This window comes from Psittacula echo, assembly GCF_963264785.1.
Source record: "Psittacula echo genome assembly, chromosome: 4".
NCBI lineage: Eukaryota > Metazoa > Chordata > Aves > Psittaciformes > Psittacidae > Psittacula > Psittacula echo.
In genome coordinates, this window is record NC_137738.1 from 20,817,014 (window position 1) to 20,837,616 (window position 20,603).

General features: G+C 44.1%; 1 protein-coding gene across 1 annotated transcript; it reads right to left on the minus strand.

The window, feature by feature from the left end:
• Window positions 1-660: 660 nt before the first annotated feature.
• RSPH9 (radial spoke head component 9) lies at window positions 661-20,371 on the minus strand (the record flags this gene model as incomplete). Its single annotated transcript, XM_080614647.1, has 5 exons — window positions 661-821; window positions 18,331-18,477; window positions 19,039-19,168; window positions 19,743-19,905; window positions 20,145-20,371. The coding sequence occupies 5 exons, from the start codon at window positions 20,369-20,371 to the stop codon at window positions 661-663; spliced, it is 828 nt and encodes a 275-aa protein (XP_080470773.1).
• Window positions 20,372-20,603: the final 232 nt, after the last annotated feature.

A 20,603-nucleotide genomic window follows, 5' to 3' on the forward strand; every position in this document is an offset into this window, starting at 1 on the left:
AGTGAGCTTTACAAATAGAAAAGTCACTGGATTAAATCATGCTTTGAGATGAACCTGAATGAGCACCTTTTGCAAAAAGACCAGGTGATGCAAAAAAACAGTTTGGGGTTTTTTTTCTACAGTTCAGTGCCATGAGCTGGAAAGATCCCTCTAATTTTGGTGAAACCTAACATCTAAAAACCAAAATACTCTCTTCAATATGCCTTTCTAGAGTTCAGGGTTTAGAACAGATCCTTTACAGTATGCATCAGCTTTCCACTCTGACTCAAACTCTATTTCTGTTTGTCATTCATGGGTGGCAGCTGGCATTCATTCATGTTGTCTCCAAATTAGTTTTTGTGTAAGTGTGGTGTCTTTGTAATCAGACAGATGGCCTTGGTTTGATTTCTGACCTCAGGCTTTGCCCATCAGGGAAGAAAATGCCATTTGTTACTATCTAAAGGATCTGCATGACACATTACAGGGAATTCAATCTGGAGTTGAGGGAGGGAGGATTGCACACAGTGAAGTCCTACAAAAAGAATCGGGGCCAGAGTCCAAACACAGAAGAATACTGCTTAAAGTGCAGAGGTTTCACGTATTTATTAGAACAAGCACTAAACAAAAATATCCTAAATATAAAATCTAAATGTTCTTGAATCCTCACCCTGGACAGGAGAGTCACAGCATGAAGGGCAGATCCAAGTTCTTCTCACCATTGCCAAAGTAGATGTAGCCATATTGCTTGGTCATTGGGACATGGTAGAAGGTCAGTCCGAGCCACAGCAGGCTCCGCAGTACCACCACAGTGCCTCCCTTCTCTAGTTGGACAGTCCAGGAGCCTGTGCGAAAGGATGTGCTAATGAGTTACTAGGAAGGAGGAAGAGGCAGTGCTGCTGGAGCAAGCTGTCTCTAAGCTGAGCAGAGGACTGCCATGGGTTCAACCTCACCAGTTAACAGTGCACAAGGCTGCACTGGCGTTTGTGGCACCTGAAAGAAGGAAGTTGGGAGACCAGAAACCTTGATAACCTTTTTTCTTTTGTCAGTTCATCATTACATTTCCATACGTCTGCCTCTAGGTTCACACAGTAGCATATTCCCATGGCTATGATGGTAATGCCATATGCGTCACAGGAAGGGACCCCTGGAGCTCCTATCTTGTATACTCGAGCCCTAGTTCAAGCTACAGCTATTCTTGGCTGCTTCTGAGTGGGCAGCAGTTACTCTAACAAGCTCTGCCACCTACTTGGTCTAGCTAATAGCTATAGAGAGCCAAGACTAGCTACAGCAATCCTGCATAGGTATGAAATTTCTTCTTAAAATAAACTTGTAACATCAGTAGTGGGAAGAGAAAGAAGGCACTTTCCTGATCCAGGGAAGGCTGGTTTCCCTGATGCAGCAGCTGGGAAAGAGGAAGAAAAGAAAGCAGAAAGCAGGATATTTCCTATCTTAGAGAAATTTACAGAAAAGGTTAATTCTCTTCAGTCTTTCTTGGCTCCACCACTGGAGAGGATGTGCGTGGTAGGGGCAAAGGGATTAGTTTCTGCATTAATTTTGCTTTGGCTCTGAAGATCCTCTTCAGAGCCAGTGTAAAAATGCAGTTTCTCCTGGATGCAAGGAGCTCTGAGCCACTGAGTATTTATTTTGCATCTGACATGACAGCCTGGGAACAATGCCGGAAGGGAGGGAAGGGCGCTGGAGCATCAGCTTGGATTCAATACCCTTGGAGGGCAAGGAGCTGTCAGGAGAGGAAAATGCCAGCTTCAGCACCAAATCAGTAATGCCTAGAGGCTGCATTGTAGGGAAGGTTCCTGCTGAATCTCCATCTTGAGGCAAAAGCCACAGGCACAAATTAAAAGGAAAAAAAAAATGCAGTTGGAGCTGTCAGGCTACTACTGGCCTGGATTCAAGTCAGCCTATCTGCACCCTGAGCCAGAATCTGCCAGTTCCAGAGTAAGCAGAAGGCCCATAATGTGTTGAGCCAGTTAGCCAGTATTCATCTTGTAGATAATTTTAGGCTCATCAATTTATGCTCTGACTCATGCTTACTCATGCCATGGTTAGCCTGGGGAAGGGCTTCTGTGATTGCTGTCAGCTGCCAGTCCTCCCCCTCACTTCCGACTCATGGCCAATTTTACTCACATCCGACAAAGGGCTGAAGAAGTTCCACCACAAGTTCCTACAACAGGTCTCCACAGAACATGGCCCAAGGGTTGGCTGCAGCTCCTGCAGCTATTTGGTCTGCCCGCAGCTGTGAAGGAGCACAGGTTGCTTGGTTTGCCTGGCAGCCAGGAGGCAGCAGCTAGCTGGGCAGGTGGTGTTGGGGGTAACTTCGGGTTCTTGCACACTTACAATACACGTAGTCTCTTATGCAGTTCATGGCAAACTACAGTAGTTGAGGGCTTGAAGGAGGGGAAACGTGTATGTGGTGGCTGCAGAATCAGAAAGAAACACCACAATTCAAAGCCTTGTAAAACCATGTGTCACAAGTTGTGCTCCTCACCTGTTTGCTATCTTTTCTCTTTGTATTTCCGTACTTTTCAGAAGTTTGTTGGACGCCATTGTTTGCCTTGTCTCCTTCAGCAGCATGTTCCACAGCTTTGTTATACCATAGCATAAATCCTATGTAATCTTTATCTGTTACCTTTCAAAGTACCCTGTTCAGTTATGTGCAAATGTGGAACTAAATGGATAGCAAGAATGCCTGCCTTTGTGACAGTCACTGAGCTGACAAATGGAGTCTGGCTGCAGGACACAAATACAAAAGAGAAATTCACAGTCTTTAAAAACTCAGGAGATTTCTGCACTGGAAAGCTTACTTCTGACTCACTCAGCTCCATGTTTCCACTAAAGACAAACAGCTGAAATCACAGTAAAGCAAAGAACTACTTAGTATAGGGCAGGACCAGTACAGGTGTGTGCCATCTTTTCACCTTCCTTGCACTCCTGTAACATTCTAGTTAAAACATGAGCTAGTGTCTTCACAAGCAGTGGTTTCACACACAAGGCAACCCCAGTCTCCCATGCAGTCTCTCCAGTGCCTCTCATGGACACAAACTGGCTCGGATCTGTGTTACACCTGAGTAAAAGCACATGCTATGGTTCAGTCACTGGCATTAAAAATTCTGACCTATTGGGTTTCCGACAAAATCTGCATGTTCTTAAGAAACTTCATTACTTTGATAGTATGGAAACCCAGATGAAGAATACTTCACTACAAGGCAGATCATCCAGTGGCTGAAGCACTACAGCCATCTGCTGTCAAAGGACAAGCCTTCAAACAGTTTCTTGAACTTTGCCTCTACAAGTTTTCAGTATTTGCTTAGTGGCAGTAGCTAGACTGTGCATGGGGCTGTTGAGCAACAAATGGCAAGCACATAGATCTGAATGTAATTGTGACAAATAACTTTTTCCATTTCTCCTTTGAACACTGAAATGACTTTGCTTTAAGTGCATGGTTCTTTCAGCTTGAACTTGCAAAGTTATCTGCATGCCCTTCATCCAAATACTGGTGGGTCTTGCTACAGCTTTACAATTGGTTTGCAGAGGGGGGACTGTAAACTTTTGGAAGAGTTTCTCTGACAAAAAGATAACGGAATGAGGACCTCTCATTGTCTTTTAGGACCAGTCCTCCGAGAAGCAAGTCTGTCAAGAATAGGACTGTGTCTTGTCTTGTTGGGTGGTAAAAGCCTGTAGGGATTATCTAGTTTGCTAATGCCTCATGACATACAGAAAGCATCCAACAGCCTGGGTACACATGATAGTATGTATATATATGTTCATGTACACAGATGAATCCTCTGCCCCAAAGTATTTACAAAGCACAAAAGCAAATGCCTGGAGCATGGCAAGTGGGAAAGGTGAGATGGAAAGCAGGGATATCAATGCTCTCAGGAACTATAACTGGATTCAGACTTTTTTGTTGGACAAATTTGCAGAGAAGGTAGAGAAAATCAAGTTCAGCTTGACTGAATCCCCATACCTATGCTCTGGGACAAGAGAGTACACTGACTGATCCATGATCTCCTCAAAACATGTACCCAGTGTCACACAGGCTTATCAGTCTCTGCGGAGTATTTAGCAGCAGTTGACTGCTGATCAAAGGAACTTCCCATGCATCTTCACACCTGGCAGAAGTGGACAGATGTAATTGAAGACAGCTCCATTCACTTTTATGCCAGATCTCTGAAGGCTGTGATGCACAGCTGCTTCATTTTGCTACAGCCTGTGCAAGCTGCAAACTCCCAAAGGGCTCAAAATCATAAATGTGAGATGTTTGGAGAATACTAAGTTGTTATACGTTCAAGTTCTTCTCTGATCCTTCATTCTCCATCTAATTCTATGCAAATATGGACAATAAAGTTTTGCTGGTGCTGCATAAGTATTCCTGTGAAGTGAGGGCAAAACAAGGAGGTTACTTCAGGGCAATCCCAACTGGACTGACACAACATGGGTTGAGGATAGGAAAAAATTTTAAGAAACTTTCTGAAACTATAATGCCATTTTCACACAGATCCTGTTCGCAGCCAGAATGATGATTAGCCATAGAGCTGCTCTTTATTCTGCAGGGCCAAACAGCAGCAGCAGTACCACCTTTACTAACCAGATCACTGGGCACATTTCTCTAACCCAGCTATGAGAAGTGATTTATTCATGTCCTGGGTTCAGCAGTAGCAGTCATTTTTCTCCTTCTTAGTAGCTGGCGCAGTGCTGTGCATTTGACTTTCAGCCTGGGAACAGCGCTGATAACACCGATGTTTTTAGTTGTTGCTCAGTATTATTTACTCTGACCAAGGACTTTGTGAGTCTCATGCTCTGCCAGGGAGGAGGGGAAGCCGGGAGGAAGCAGAGACAGGACACCTGACCCAAACTAGCCAAAGAGGTATTCCATACCACAGCACATCATGCCCACTATATAAACTGGGGGCAGTTACTCAGAAGGGCTAGATCACTGCTCGAGTAGGGCTGGGTGTCAGTCGGTGGGTGGTGAGCAGTTGTATTCTCTTCCCTTGTTATTTCCCTTATCATTATTATTATTGGTGGTAGCAGTAGTGGTTTGTGATATACTGGACCGTTCTTATCTCAACCTGTGGGAGTTACATTCTTTTGATTTTCCTCCCCATCCCTCTGGGAGCAGGGGGAGGAAGTAGGGGGGAGTGAGCGAGTGGCTGTGCCGAGGTTGCCGGCTGGGCTTAAACCATGACAATTCAGTACACTTTTCCAGACTAGACTTCTGCAACACAAAAAACCAATTCAGAAACTGCACTTGATACACAGTGCTGGTGTCTGCCTTCTTAGAAGACATCACATTACAGTTATGGAACCTGTCTGCTTTTCTTGGTCCTTTAAAATAAGAAAATAAGAGTCCATTTTCTCAATACTTATTTTCATAGAAACACAGAACAGTTTGGGTTGGAAGGAACCTTAAAGCTCATCCAGTTCCAACCCCCTGCCACAGGCAAAGACACCTTCCACTAGACCAGGTTGCTCAAAGTCCTGTCCAACCTGCCCTTGAACACTGCCAGGGATGGGGCAGCCACAGCTTCTCTGAGCAACCTGTGCCTCACCACGCTCAGAATAAAGAATTTCTTCCTAATGTCTAACCTAAATCTACCCTAATTTTTTTCTATACCTCACCAAGTTAGCAGTATTTGAGGAAATTGTATTGAAAAAAAATATATATATATTTGAGCTCATGAGACATGGAGAAAGTTGTTCTCCTTAAAAGATCCAAGACAAGTGTATTCTCTTCCATCACAGCTCAATTTTCAGAATCTTCTAACATGATACCTTTTTTCAGGCCCACCTTTCTTGTAGGAGTTTGAAATAATGATGTTATAAATCACTCCAAAAGTACTTTAATCAGCAGCTAATGAACAGTATAAAATAATAGCTTAAAATTAATATGCCTTCTTTCCTCCTTCAAGAGAAAGTCTTAGAAAATGCATTTAACAATACAATTTAAACAGGGATGAGGAGAATTGAGAATTACTAATTATGAAAATTAAAAGCTTTTATCTTCTTTTTTTTTTTTTTTTAAGAACCTTCCCTGCTATTGCAAATGGTTCTTGGAGTAAAATCATTGCATAGGTAGCTGTAGGTCTGTATTACTATAAAAATGAGAAGTAGGATGCTGGGTTCAAATTCTTGCTAACAATGGCTCAGAATATCCCATGCCAGTCCCTGTGCTCGTCATTGCCCTTGTGGCAGATAACAGGTCTCTTACTGGGAGGCTGGGAAGCTGTAAAGAAAGCATCATCAGTCTGTAAGGTACACCAAGACCCCTAGATAAAAGTCATTAGGAAAAACATTATTATTACTTGCATTAGAGGGAATAAAAGTAGAACTCGGAGACAGCAAGTAAAAGTTGGCTTTCCTAGAGTTAAATACTGATTTTAACTTGCATCTGCGTGTGAGCTGTAGCCTGTATTGTCTGTTAAATCAGGAAGCAGAGTTAACTTCGCAATCATGCTAAGCCGCTGAGGTGCAGGGAACTGGAGGTCATTGCTCTCATGCTGGAGATTTCTAACAGTAACACTGCTCTGGTGAGGTTTCCATTCTTCAAAATACATTTTTTTTAAGACCAAGTTAATTCTTAAGCTGCACCCAGCAAACCTAAGGAAGCCAAGCACTGTCTGTGCTGAAACCATTGCCTGTTGCTGCTCCAGAAGGGAAGGGAGGGAGCTGCTGTGTGGGAGGAAAGAGCATGGGAAAAATATCCGCTGGATGAAGATCTGGAGCTTCCTATTCCCTCTTTGGATCAGGCTGCAGCCTCCACCCCTCCAAACACAGGCAGGAATTCTGAGGAGTTCCTTACATCTTTCCCAAACAAGAAAGTGCTTTGAAGATCCTGATGCTCACCCAGTGTTAAACCACTGCCTTTTTTATGGCCCTTCAACAGCTGCCAGGACACCAGGGCTGAATTTCAAAAGTCAACCTCCTTCTCAGCTTCTTCTTCCTTTCCAGTCGCCAATAGAAATCCCTGTCTCATCCCCCATGTCTGTCTCAGCTATGGACTGAATCTTGTAATCCACAGAGGCAAGAGGGTGCGTGAGATGTTAGCTTTTAAACAAAAGCCTTTTAAGAGGGCTGTTTGCAGAAGAACTTTCCTGCCATAACTGGTCCACTTTCAGTATGACCTCTCATAACATTGCTGCTTTGGAGGTGATTCAGCAATGCCTCATTTCAGTGCAAGCTTGAGAAGAAACAGCTTTAAGAGCTAGACAGCCTGATAGAGAGGCTCCATGTCACAAATGCTCACAGAGGGTCATAAAAGTGACATTATCAATTCCTCTTCAAAGAAGGAAATGTCTCAAGGGAAAAGCAGCTACAGCATGGTTGCACTTGCCATTAACACAATCTGCTGCCACAACAGCACGTTATAACGTATCTTGCTGCAGTCAGTCCTGAGAGAGAGTGAAGTATGGAGTAATAGGACAAATATTAACACCCAGAGAGGGGCAACGAAACCATTTCCCTTTGCAAAAGCAGCCACTGCTTGGCTGCCTGACCCCAAGCACTTAGCTCTGACAAAGCTACACTACACCCATGGGATTTAGCTTCTATTTGCCTCCAACAGAAAACCCTACACAGGGAAGAGTTTCCTACTTCTAATTTGCTGTCTGTAGGGAACAAAGACAAATTGCAAAGCACAGCAGCTGTAAGGAAAGGCCACTGTGCTTTGGCTCTCAACAAATTTCGCCACACGGACATTTCAAACACAGCCTACCAGCCGTAAGGACACATCCATTCTTATGTGGGGCTCAAACTCCTTTATGCCACTTACTGGCTGCAAACTAAATCTCTTTCATTTGCTTGACACACCACCTGCACCCCATATGTTAACACTGCTGTCAATATTGCCAATTCCCCATATAACTATTTAATAATAATTAAATAAAAACACAGACTGGTTGCAGGTTCAGTACTGTTTTAAAAAGCCTCCAGAGCCAGGAAAGCACAGCTTACAAACAGTCAGATGCTGCCAAGCGGCTCTTGCCTGGTCCTAACGCCTGCCACATCTTTGACATACAAATACAACCATGCTCAAACCTTGAAGTAAAATGATCTTGCTTCAGAGGCTTTTTCTCTCCCATTATCTTCTGCCACTGGGGACACCTCTGCAGCAGAAATAATTAAGACAGGCCTGGGCCTTCTGTTTAACACATAAAGTACCTGTTTCCTGCTGACAAGGAAGACCCAGGGACTGCAATGATGAATAGTATTTAGTTGCCTCTGAGTACTGGGTGAAATTCGGGCCATACTTAGACATCTGACAACAGTGCTGCTTAATCCAGTTGAAACAGCCTCTGTCTTCAAACCCTTATTCCCCTCCCTCATCACTCTTCCATCATAGAGACCACAAAAGTGTTTATTTACTGCTCAGTGAACCAGGTCAGGGAAAGGATCTGACTGAAAAATAGTCTAGCCAAAAATAAAGTTATTTTTCCAGCTGGAATCTGGCTGCACAGCCAGCAATGCCAACACAAAAGAACGGACAATACACAGACATAAATGAGCAGCAGAGGATGGTAAGAACTGAAAAAGCCAGCACAGAAGTAATACACATTAAATTACAGCCTCCTCCAGTTAGTTTGCCCTTTAGTCATAAATCCACCTGATAATTAGAATAAAGCTATAATCCTTTTTTACTTGTTGTTGTTGTTGTTAAGAAAAAGATCCAGGCTTTGCATGGAAAACATCCAGAACAAAGATTTGGAACAGGGCTGTGCACTGGAGGAAACAGCAAGACAATATGTAATCAGAACTTACAAGGAGTAGGAAAAACTGATTTAAATCCCCACTATCTAGATTCTGACAACTACAGTACAGACCATTGTATTTAGGGTCTTCTGTAGTACGTTTGGAAATCTCTCAGAGTGGCAATGCACCCTCCTTCCAAAGCACAAGTTTATGCTGGATCTCATCACACTCCATATTTCTTGTTCAGCTGGTCGCTCTGGAAACATTTTTGGAGCGTGCCACGAGTCACGTAGCATCTACCTGGGGAGCCCCTGCATTAATCCGTCACCTTCGTGGGCTCCTGTGAGCCCATTGGTTGGTAGGAAGAAAAAGAAGGAGTCTCTCGCTCCTCCCTGCTCTGAATGAAAGACGCTTCCTCTAAATCTTGCTACAGGATTTCAGGCTCAATTCAGCTTCTTTGGGGCTTTTGTTACCAAACAAATGTGATGTCTTTGAAAGAAAGATTAACAGTTTGATGAAAGGATGCAAGGGACAGCTTTGTTCTAGCCTGCTTCCCCCTAGAGCTTTCGGTCACTGTCACTTTCTTACCCACGGGAGAATATCTGTCTGACTCTCAGAGGAGATTATGACCACCTTGTAAGATTTTGCCTCTCCTGGTAACAAAGCACTGGCCACTTTGAGGAGGTGATAATGATGAACAGGGGCTGGATTAGGGGCAAAGAACCTCACATTGATCTCTGAATCCTGAGAGAACACAAAGCATTCGATGCTGGGATTCAAAACCCACCGAATACTTAGGGCACATCCAATTCACTTTCCTGCAAGGAGGGGCCAGGCTACAAGCCCTGTCAGTTTCCCAGTTGTACTTCTTACCTCATCATCAAATTAGCAGTACTAGTTAAAAGGGCTTAAGATGACGAACAAATGGCACAGATTATAAACTGTCCATGTTTTCATACTAAAACAGGTATGAATCCCAAATTACCTGAAGAGTTTACCAGTTTCTGGGAAGACTGTCACACTGAGCATAGCCCCACAGTTGTGCGGATAATGAAGCTAGTTCAGACCACTAGAGATGGCCAAGCATCTTCCAATGCTTGGGATAGCCTAACTATCTCTGTACAGCACAACTGCTGTACAAATATACCCATAGATTAACTGTCCTTTTCCTTTTACACAGCCACACACCCCTTCAGCATGCAGAATTCCAAACCGTATGATACTCGTATACAGTAAAACAAGTCAACGCCCACTGACTTCCTCCCTGCAAAAGTTCTATGGCCAAAGGGGCAGCAAACAGCACAGCAAAGCTCTATCTGCAAGGGCTGGCACCAATGCCAACTGCTGCACTCCTTACGTGGAGTCCCTTCAGAAACAGACCAGTCCCAACAAAAGCTGACCTCGTTCCGACTTCAGTGACACACAGACTGCCATATGCTTTCCCCACAGGTAATTTTTCATTTCCTAGAGGAAAGGGTTAGGCCAAGGCTGACTGATGTGGTGATAAAACTACAACTTCTGGTTCTAAGAGGCTTTACCAGCATTTCCCATCAGTTCAGAAAGAAGTTCATCTCCTTTTCATGTCCAACGAATCAGGAGCTAAAATGCACACAGAGTACGCCATGGTTTCTTTTACTAGGAGGACAAAACTTTAAGTACAATCCCTGGAAAGTTGCTACAAAGACTCTGCTTCTGTCCTCATTTTTTCACTGCAGCAGTCAGCTGAGCAAAGGACTCTACCACAGCTCTCAGATGATGGGCAGCTCTGCTCCAGTATAAACTCATCCAAGGCCTCCGACTAAACAAGACCCCTGAGGTGATACAGAGCTAGGACCCAAAAGCAGTGAATGCACTGCTTTATTATCCATAGACACAAAGCTCAAGGAAAACAGACTCCTTTGCAGAAATCAAGGCAGATCATGGACAGCCAGTCAAAAGCTATAATAGTAGCTGGCTCTGGAGCCCTCCTGCTGTGCTGCCATGTGAGAGGTTCCAATCTGATCTTGAACTCCTGAGCTGGCAGCACCCCAGCTTGTAGGAGAGACAACATCTTGTCTTGCTCCCAGGCAACTCTCCTGGGTCACTGCAGGAGTGGCCTTAACAGCCTCTAAAGGTTCCCCAGCCCACACATCACTAGCAACAATGAAGAGCGTGTCTACTTTTGAAGGATGTGGAAGACATGTTTATGTATTTGTGTATGTCCGTTGCATGCCTGTGATCTCTGAGGGTGATAAGGAAGCTATCGAAAAGCCCAGTGACCATTCCAGAAATAACCTAAGCTTGGAAGGGACAGACTAGCTTCTCCATACCTACAGTTCAGGAGGTCAGGATACCACACACAGTCTGGAAACTCAGGCCATAGCTTCTCCTCAATTTGATGCTGCACTTCGTGCTTTTCTTTCTCATTTTAATTCTCTGCGATTTCCTTTTCTGTGCTCAGCACTGACAATGCTGGCACTAGAGTGCGCCCTGCTGGAAGGCAGCAGCTACGGCCATCCTAGGATTATTTCTAAGGATGGCCGACTTCAGTTTTAACAGAGAAATTCAGGTACCGATGCTGTAACTAATAAGCCACTGAGACAGCTACTGGGTTCGAGTCTCATAATTGAAAGCTGGCTGTTCTGGTGCACAGTAATCTGTTTTACTCCTTCTGTACCACTGTTATAAAGCTTATTTGTCAAAACCACTTGCATAAGTGGCAGGTAACTCCATGGGATAATGTAGCTCAGTTTCACAGATTCACTGAGCCTAAAGATTACCTTTTCTAACCAGAAATAAGATAGCTGTGAGCCACATGAGGTATTTCGGTCTACATTTTGGCTACCTTTTTTTTCCCTTGCTAACACGAAGCACTGCCCTCTCATTCATTATGGGTCTTTTAGTTTGGATTTCAGTGAGACAGCTTGAAAAGCCTTGTCCCCGTGTGGCTTTTGGCAGGCTAAGAAGTAAAGTGCTCTTGCTCTCAGCTTTCACAGAGCTGGGGAGGTGCTGCTTATTGTTAAGCAATGAAAGGGGAGGGCTCAGGTCACATCTGTGAAATGTTAGCAGAGAAGGGAAGCTGGGTGAAAGTAGGTGGCCAGCACAGCATAGCACTTTGCTGGATTTTGCAAGGCCACTGGGGAGATAGGCAGCCATTTGTCTTAAAGCCCTGATAACGGGCAGACTTGCTCTCTGCTGGCTAGCTGAGGGTTGTAAATACCTCTGCAGACACAGGCTCTTCAAATGGCTGTAGACTAGGCTGATAGGGGATTAATTGCCTGGAGGTGGGGTCAAAAGGGAGTTAATTAGCTGTGCTAATGCATGGAGATAAAGCAGGTTCCTGCCTCCTCACCTTCCTCCTTCCAGCACCTGGGTTTTTGGGCAGCCAAGATGGGGCAACCAAAATGGCTCTTGAGAGTGACCAAAGGAAACTATCTCCCACTTAGAAATGCAACCTCTCCATCTTCAAAGACCCATTAAGCACCAGCTTTTGCTAAACCAATAAAGAGTGTGCTAATGAAACTCAGAGGACAGGAGGTTAGTGTTCTAACCCAGGCTACTGTTCAACAAGTTTACAAAAAAGTTAGTGCCAAAAGTATTCAACCAAGGAAACAGCCACAGATCCCTTGGTCTGTAATGCTGCATAGGGAATGCTCCAAATATGCTTTGGGGTGAAGAAATAGAGCTACAGACTGCGTGGCTGTCACTCCCTCCACAGTCAAAATGGTAAAGAAACTGAAATGCTCTTCTGTCTAGGTACTATAGCCAAATCTTGAAACAGCATGTAGACAACTCACTATGATCCACCCTGCCACTTTATACCTATTTAGAATAATACTATAAAGTCTCCACCAGCATTACAGTCAGCAATTACATCTGAAAGGTCTCAGCTCCTCAGTTTAGCCTTCACAATGGACAACGGTAAGTCAAGAATCTCCTTGGTCCTCCTTTGAGCCCTCAGGCATCATAGTCCAGAAAGCAAAGCCTGTGCTTAGAGTCATTGTCTCAGTGACCCACTGTCACGTTTGTGTTATTGTCGCTGACAACGAAGAAGCCCAAGATCACTCTCCATGGCTGTTGTCAAGTTTACAGCCAGGTGTACCAGGAAATCATCTATTCTGGACTCCTACATACCACTGCCCATTAAACTGAACTCACTTCCTCGTGTCTTGGACTAACAACTTATATTTGCATTTGGCTAAAACACAATTCCCAGGAAGACATCCAGCATGATGTTAAGACGCCAAGAGACACAGACTCTCCGTTGCCCTCGACAGGCTGGTAATCATTTCACTGTTCAAATCTGTACGTAATTTTTCGCTTTATATTTTCTAGCTATAATTTTCAGCTGCTGATTCCCATTATGCCTTTTTTCTCTGCTACACTAAATAGATCTTCAGTACCTAATACTTAAACCCCATGCAGTATTTACACAGTCATTCTCCTGTTATTTTCTGCAAGATAAACAGATTGAACTGTTTATGTCTCTTACCAGCCCTTGAGTCATTTTGTGGCTCTTTTCTGCAACTGTCCAGTTTTGCAATGTGTAGTAATCCAGTTATGATTCCACTAGCAGTAGATGCAAGAGTAAAGTCACCTGCCTCTTTCTATTTGCTACACCCTTGTTTGTACATCTACAGATCAAATTAGTCTTTAAGTCACAGGATCAGACTGGGAGCTGGTGTTCAGTGGGTTGTGTCTCAATTTCCTTTTTCAGCCATAGCTTCCAAAATACAATTCTTACATTGTAGACTTCCAGTCTCTGCTCTTAGATATGTGACTTTGTAGGTAGCTACACCAAAATGTGCTTTATTTAAGTAAGCCCATTTTACCAGATCTCTGTAGCCGCCCTGCCCTTGTTGTTATTTGTCTCTCTACCAATCCTCTGCTTCCAGATTAAAAATAGGTTGGAGAATACCAGTACTGGCACTGGTCCCAGCTGAAGCCCCCTCTGACCCCTTCCAGAAACACGCTTGTTCAGTGATTTCTGAATCACAGCTACTAATCAAGATAAGTCATGGGGAATATTTCTGCAATGACGGGATTTATTAACGGTTAACATTGTAAGTATGCCACAAGTCTCTGAGATAATGATTTCAGGAGTAACTTACCTGGCTTTGCCATTTTCATTTTTTGACCCACAGTAAAAGTTGTCTAATTCTATCCTCCTTTAGAAAACAGTCTGAAAACTGTCTGAAACAGTATTTTATTTTCTTAATTTGATTCACTTCTTAAATATATAAATAAATAATTGAGCATTTCTGCCCTTCCACATTCTTTGCAGCCTTTTTACCATCACCATGTAATGCCAGTTTCCAGCACCATTGCTGAAAAAGTCAATGCTTTCTTTTCTTCTCAATATAGTTAGAAAAAAAAAATCCTCCTTACAGTTGTCATGGATTACTCCAAGATATCCCAGCTTCCTTTGTCCTTTTTTACTCATTGTAAATTGCAATTTATATCAATCATTTGTTGTTCCCACTTTCATGCATTTCCTTTTATATTGATTTTTACATTCTTTAAAAATTTAAATTCTTTAAATTTAAATCCTACTCTTATTTAACAGTGAACTGTGATATGCTTTCAACCAAAAGCAGCTATTTATTGACTGGGAGTCATGACTTTTGAATAAAGTCTTCTATATTAATCTTATTTCCACTCATATCTCTTCCTATCTACATTTTTCTTTTCCTTTGCCTAGGACACACCTCCACTCCTGCATCAGTTTTTAACAGTGCCCTGTTGGGGTCCCATATCTCCATATCAAAGTGATCTATCTGAGTCAGTAATCCGTAACAAACTTTCAGAGTCAGGTTACTGCTTTACTGAACCACGGTTTGGAAGCTCAAAGAACTGAATCCTCCATCTCATTTTACTTCCAAGCTTTCCATTCTACACTAGCACCTTAAGTTTTCTCCCATCCCCTTCCTTAATCTTTGCAGAATGTATCATTGCCTCATCCAATACCATGGTCACAGTAAAACCATCCTTCCCTCTCCCTTTTCACTTTCCCTATCATGTCAATGCCTGACAATTGACTATTATTTCATATCTACACAACATTAGGTCATCAAGTGAAAATGCTGTAGGCATGCTAGGAATTACTGCTATTTGCTTTGCCATTCCATTATCTGCAAGCACATGTAAAACTGCCACAACTCTAGTTCCTGAAATGCTATCGCCCAGGGTGCTGAACTCCATGCAGCAGAAAAGACTACACTGGCAATCTGCCAGGAGCTGAAAGGCTACATCTAATTGTACATAAAGTTGAGCAGATTGTCTGCTTAGACTAGAGCAAACAAGCTTATCTTTAATGCAGACATATGGCAGCAAAACCTACAGATCCCAGCATGCAACGTTCTGGCCAGCTGGCCATTTGGATCAGAATGAAGCATTACATGATCTGATGCTGTGGTGACAGAAGATCAGTATCGCAATCGGTCCATGTTCAAAAAACCATTCCATGTCCAAACTCAAATTCATGAGTTTGGCTCAAAAAGCTGAAGACTTTAAGGGGGATAAACCAACTGAATTTGCTTTTGAGACAGGATTCACATTCTCCCACTTTTCTCTACAATCATTTTTTTTACATGTGGGGCTTTTAATAAAAGCTAAGTCACAGTCACTTGTCTCTGGGAGCTGAGACATCAAGAAAAAACAGACTCACAGTATGATTAGAGGAGGAGTAGCAACATATTCTGAACGCTTAAAGTGCACAGATAACCCAATAGACACATACACACAGAATCTGGAACGTGCAATCATGACAGGTACCATTGGTAAAGATAAGACTGGTAGACAGTTTTGTTACAAAACCCCAGGTTTTCCAATCTTGCACTAAACTCTCCGCTTTTACCATCGTTTCCCTTATTCAGCCTGGATTTAACTTCCTTTCTTCCCACCTCTCAGCTGTCATATAAAATGTTCTCTCTGCCTCCAACTTTCCATTCTGTAAGACACCTCTGCTCTCCTATAATGACACACCATACATTTTATGACAGTTACCCCCCTGACAGCCGTCACAGAGGCTCAGTCTTCAGTTTATAAAGAAAACTATTCCAACAGAGTTGTTACTTTTAGACAAGTTAAGATTAGCCCTTAATCTCTTAGTCCTGTTCTTCAGGTCTTTTAAGGTGCTAGGGAAATTCTAGCCAGTGCAGGCTAGAAGCATCACTCAGATGTCACTCACCCCCAGTCCGCTTCATACGTATTTGTTGAGGGCAGAGACAATTCTGACTTCAGTCACAGCTCTAGATGCAATAGATTTGGGAATTCCTACTTCTGCTCTGACAATAATCATTCAAGAGAAGATCTAGCCAGGAAAGGGAAGAAAAGTTTCAGGTCTAAATGAAGAGATTTGACAGAGCTGTGAACAATCAATGTGTCAGGAAATACAAAATGCACTGTCTGCTCTGGGTCAGGACCAACACACACTGGCAGAGCTGAAGGAAGGTAATCCAAGAACCAGCAGTTGAGTGCCTTGCAACCAGAAGTGAGTGACTTTGGCAGAGCTATGCTGATAAAATCAGCAGAGAGCCTGTGTCTGCCCTCCGTTCTTTCCCACACATACACATTTTCACAAGTAACCGGTGCTTTAGGCAACTTGAATGCTTGTCTGAAGGGAGGGTAGGTTGATCTTTCTTCAGTGTTAGAGCTTCTGTCTGCATGTGATAGAGTGCAATTAGAGAGGCTACATGCTTTGCTGATCCTGTAACCAGTTCATGTCTTACTTCCTTCACCTGACAAGCTCATTCCATCAATCCTCAGGTCCAGCCCAAAAAAGAGCAGGACAGAGCAGCCAGAGCTGCATACGCACCACGATGATTCTTCTTTGCCATTAAGAAGCACTCCGCTTCCCTTGAGCTCAGGTAGTCTTTGAGAGGTAACTTTTTTGAGGAGACTGAAATCTGTACTAACAACCACAACCTCCCAGGAAGGGGGCAAAGGTTCACAGTAACACAGACCTCAGGTTGCCTCAGGGAAGACAAACATGACAATGGCACAGCTGAGCCCCATTTTCTCTCTGCCACAGGGTAAAATACAGCTATAAGTCAAATTTGATTTAGAGACTTCAACAAAACCACCATCTTCATGTCTAACACACATCATGACCTGCCAGTTGCCTGGTCCCTTGAACTAGATGTGAAACACTGCAGAATAGTATCTGTAATCTTTCAAAGGTGCCACTCTCCATCATAGCTGAAGGTGGCTAAAACCAGCTCTGTGATGCAAATCAGCCTTCAGACACTTAGCCCTGGGTGCCTGTATTCTAGTAGAAATATAGAAAGCACCATAGATTCATCTCCTGCTGCAGTAGCTCTGTAGTTTTTGGCCTCACAAAACCAAAAATCTCTCTACCACAAACCCTAGGAAAAAAGGGAGAGGGAAATACAAACCATAGCAACACCTGAACTATCATAAGAAACTGAAGCTAAAGCTTTCTCAGGAGTTAACTAGTACCTAATCCCCCTTGCAATACTCATTTTTGAGACAAAAGGGCCAGCTGATTGAACCAGTGTATGTAAAAATGTGCAGTCTCTCCACACTGCACCTCTGGAAAATGACTGCTGCAAGGACATTCGCACTAAGTTGAACAACGGTTTAGATTTTCTTGCTGTTTACGCTCTGAACAGTCAAAAATGTTCAGAACGCAGGCAGAAGCTCACTAGGTTCAGCCTTAGCTTTTTTGGTTTTGGGGTTTTTTTGCCAAAGGAAATACTGGAATATATATATGTGTGTGTGTGTGTAAAGTCTGAGAAGCTATTTACAGCACTGGCAACGCACTGTCCTTCCAGCCAATTCCATCTGGCACAGGTCACCTACTATCCTATCTTGCTACTTCAGGATAGGAAAGAAACAGCAAAGCTAAGTTCTGACTGTGTCCCAAGAATCTTTCTAGACAGCAGAATGTGAAAACACTTGGCCCAATTAAAAAAGAAAATTAAAAAAATACAGCAAATCAGCAAAAAGCAGTTAGAAGCAAATAACAACTTGTTCCCATCTCTTTGGAGAAAGATTCTGCCAGAGACATCCCTAGAGGAGGCTTTAAATATATTTAACAGTTGTCCAGCAGAACAGTACAGATGTGAACTGAAGATACATTCCAGTATGCACATCTTTCTTTCTCCTTCCACGGTGAGTAATCCTGCTAAAGTACAGATTATTCCACACTGCAGCATTTCTCTCAGAATTTATCAAAGGAACTTTTGAATTCAGCCTCTAAAGATATCAGCTTAGTGTTAATGAGAGCCCATTTAGATAAAGAACAGGAATAGTGGGGTGGGACAAGAGGCGCGAATTACTTCAAACCATATAAATTCCCTCTATCAGTGGTGAAGTTCTCTCTCCCCAGAGGAACACCAGTTACCACAGGCTTTATAGAAGTGAGGCCAGAATATGGCATTCAGGCAGAAGGAGTAACTGCTGGTGTGGTCAGACCTGTGGAAAGGATGTGGCAGCCATGGTACACTTACATCTTACCATTGTAAGCCTTTATAATTACTTAAAAAACGAATTAAATACAATATGTAGTAAAGGATAAAGTTCCCTTACAGATTTGCATAAGCAAATACCAACTCTACAGTAACCCACACCTCGTTGCCTTGGCATTTCACAGACTACTCAGACTGCCTTTCATTTCATTGTAACTGTAGATTCTGCCACCTTTACCTTGTGGGATATCATGCTCCAGAGAGTCTAGAAAGTCAGTGGATGGGTCCAGATCAGCCTTTTCCAGCAGAGTTTTATTCTTCAGGTTAACAGGCTCAGTAAAATGGAAATAGGAACTTAATTTTTTTGCCTTCGTGAAAGAAAGACCTGCAAACAGCCATTGGTGACCATTAATACAGCAAGCTAGGCTAACATTCACTGTATCATCAAATACCATATTGTTTCTCTAACACCCACAGTATAGGACAGAATCACAATCTTTCTTCAGTGGACTCCACAGAAGATCAAAGGCTTGCCAGAAACAGGGCAGCAGCACTCCCTGATACTGTGCATTGCAGACCATGCTAACTGCAGCTCAGAGAAGCAATGGACACTGAATTGAGACCAACTCTCTGTGCCCATTTGCTTGCATCCTGTATCTAGATGGAGAATTCACTGCAGCTATAATTGCTAAACACCGACATAAACTATACACAGACAAATGGAACTACAGGTTTAATGACTCAGAGCCATTACTAACTCTCCTCCCACCTTCCAGCGTTGAATCATGCACCTGAATATTAGTGGCATTGAATTCTCTCCTCCCGTTCATCTTACCCAAGGAAAAAATAAACCTGAAATCAAAACATCAACTAGAGAAAGTCATCTTAATTTACAGCCTTTATGATCAAAGTATAGTTGATCCTGATAAAGAAAATGGGACTTTACCTTCAAAGTTTCTGTTTTCATGCACAGACCCAAGAGGAGTCTTCACAAATGCCCCCCGGGGGATGATGCCAACCGCTCTGTCTATCTGTTCTATCGTAGCCACAAGGCGGACCTCCTCCTTGATCGAGGTCTTTAAAGTAAAATAGGCAAATTTTAAAGGCAAGGACTAGCCTTCTTGTCATTTCTGAAAATAAACTCGAGGTGACAGTAGAAACCACAACTGACTCATCAGCTTGGAGCCCAAGGGCACTAAGAGTAGGGCCCCAAACTGGACATTTTTCTCATGAGATGACAGCAAACGTGGCTAGGAGCAGACAGTCGAGACCCACCAGAGGGCTAACTATCCCTCCCTCCATCCTTTCTTCCCTCTCAATTAAGCTACTTATGACTCGTCTATTAATTTATAAATAATGGTGCCTGCATTCCTATTAAAGCTTCAGAAACTGCAGTCAGAACATGTACTAATTGTGCATAATAAAACATAAGGGAGATATAGTATATCTGAGCCATGACTTAACTCCAGGAGTAACTGAAATAAGAGTTCAATCAAGAAGCTGTTGCTACACAATGACAGGAAAAAGAAAATTAGGTATATTTTGCCTGAGCTCAGGCTGCTTATTACGAACAAGGAGGAGCCACCACCTGTCCAGTGTGAGGGGTACAACTGCAGCAAAGACAGTTCAGAAGTGTTTTGCTGTATTTACCTCCTTACCACCTTCAATCAACTTCTCAGCATCTTCTGCATTTATCTCAGCGAACTCATATGCAAAAGAAGGATCTCCCTGGAAGCGGCCCGTCACCTGCTCAGCCTGCGCAATCATCTCCTTCGTCACTGGTGGCAGGAGGCTCCATTCCACGCAGTTCAAGCTGCAGCGCAAGCATGACACAGGCCTGAGCCCGCGGAAGAACCCGGATTAATGCAGCCTTGCCAGGCCCATCAGGGGACAGAGAAGCCCCCTCCAGGGGAGCTGGGCAGCCTGCCCTGGCTCCCCAGTCCCCTCTCTTCTCCCACCAGCTCCCAGATCGGCCCTCCCGGTCCCAACCGCTCCCAGGGAGCTGCTCGTCCCCTGCACGGAGCCGCGGTGAGGCCCGGCCCGACTCCGCACCTGTAGAGGCGGCTGCGGGGCGCGGCGCGGTCGGGGCCCAGCCCCTCGGCGATGTAGTAGGCGCCGCGCACGCCTTGGATGCAGCCCCAGAACCAGACCCGATCGAAGCGGTAGTCGCGCTGTAGGAGCAGCAGCGAGGACCCCAGCACCGCCCGCTTCTCCGGGCTCAGCCCCGCGCCGCCGCTGGCCGTCAGCTCCAGCGCGGCGGGCAGCGACGCCGCGTCCATAGCCGCCCCGCGTCGCCGTTGCCAGGCAACCGTCGGTCGGGCTGGCAGGCTAGGGCCAAAGGTGAGGACGTGCTTCCGCTGCAGGGAACGGTCCCAAAACGTCCATCAAAGTCAGCGCCCGGGCAGAGGCCCGGGGGGAACGGCGCTGCCATGGCAACGGCGGGTCCCGCCTCTCCGCTGCCATGGAAACGGTGCCCCTGGGCGCAGGCCGACAATGGCGAGCACTCGCCGC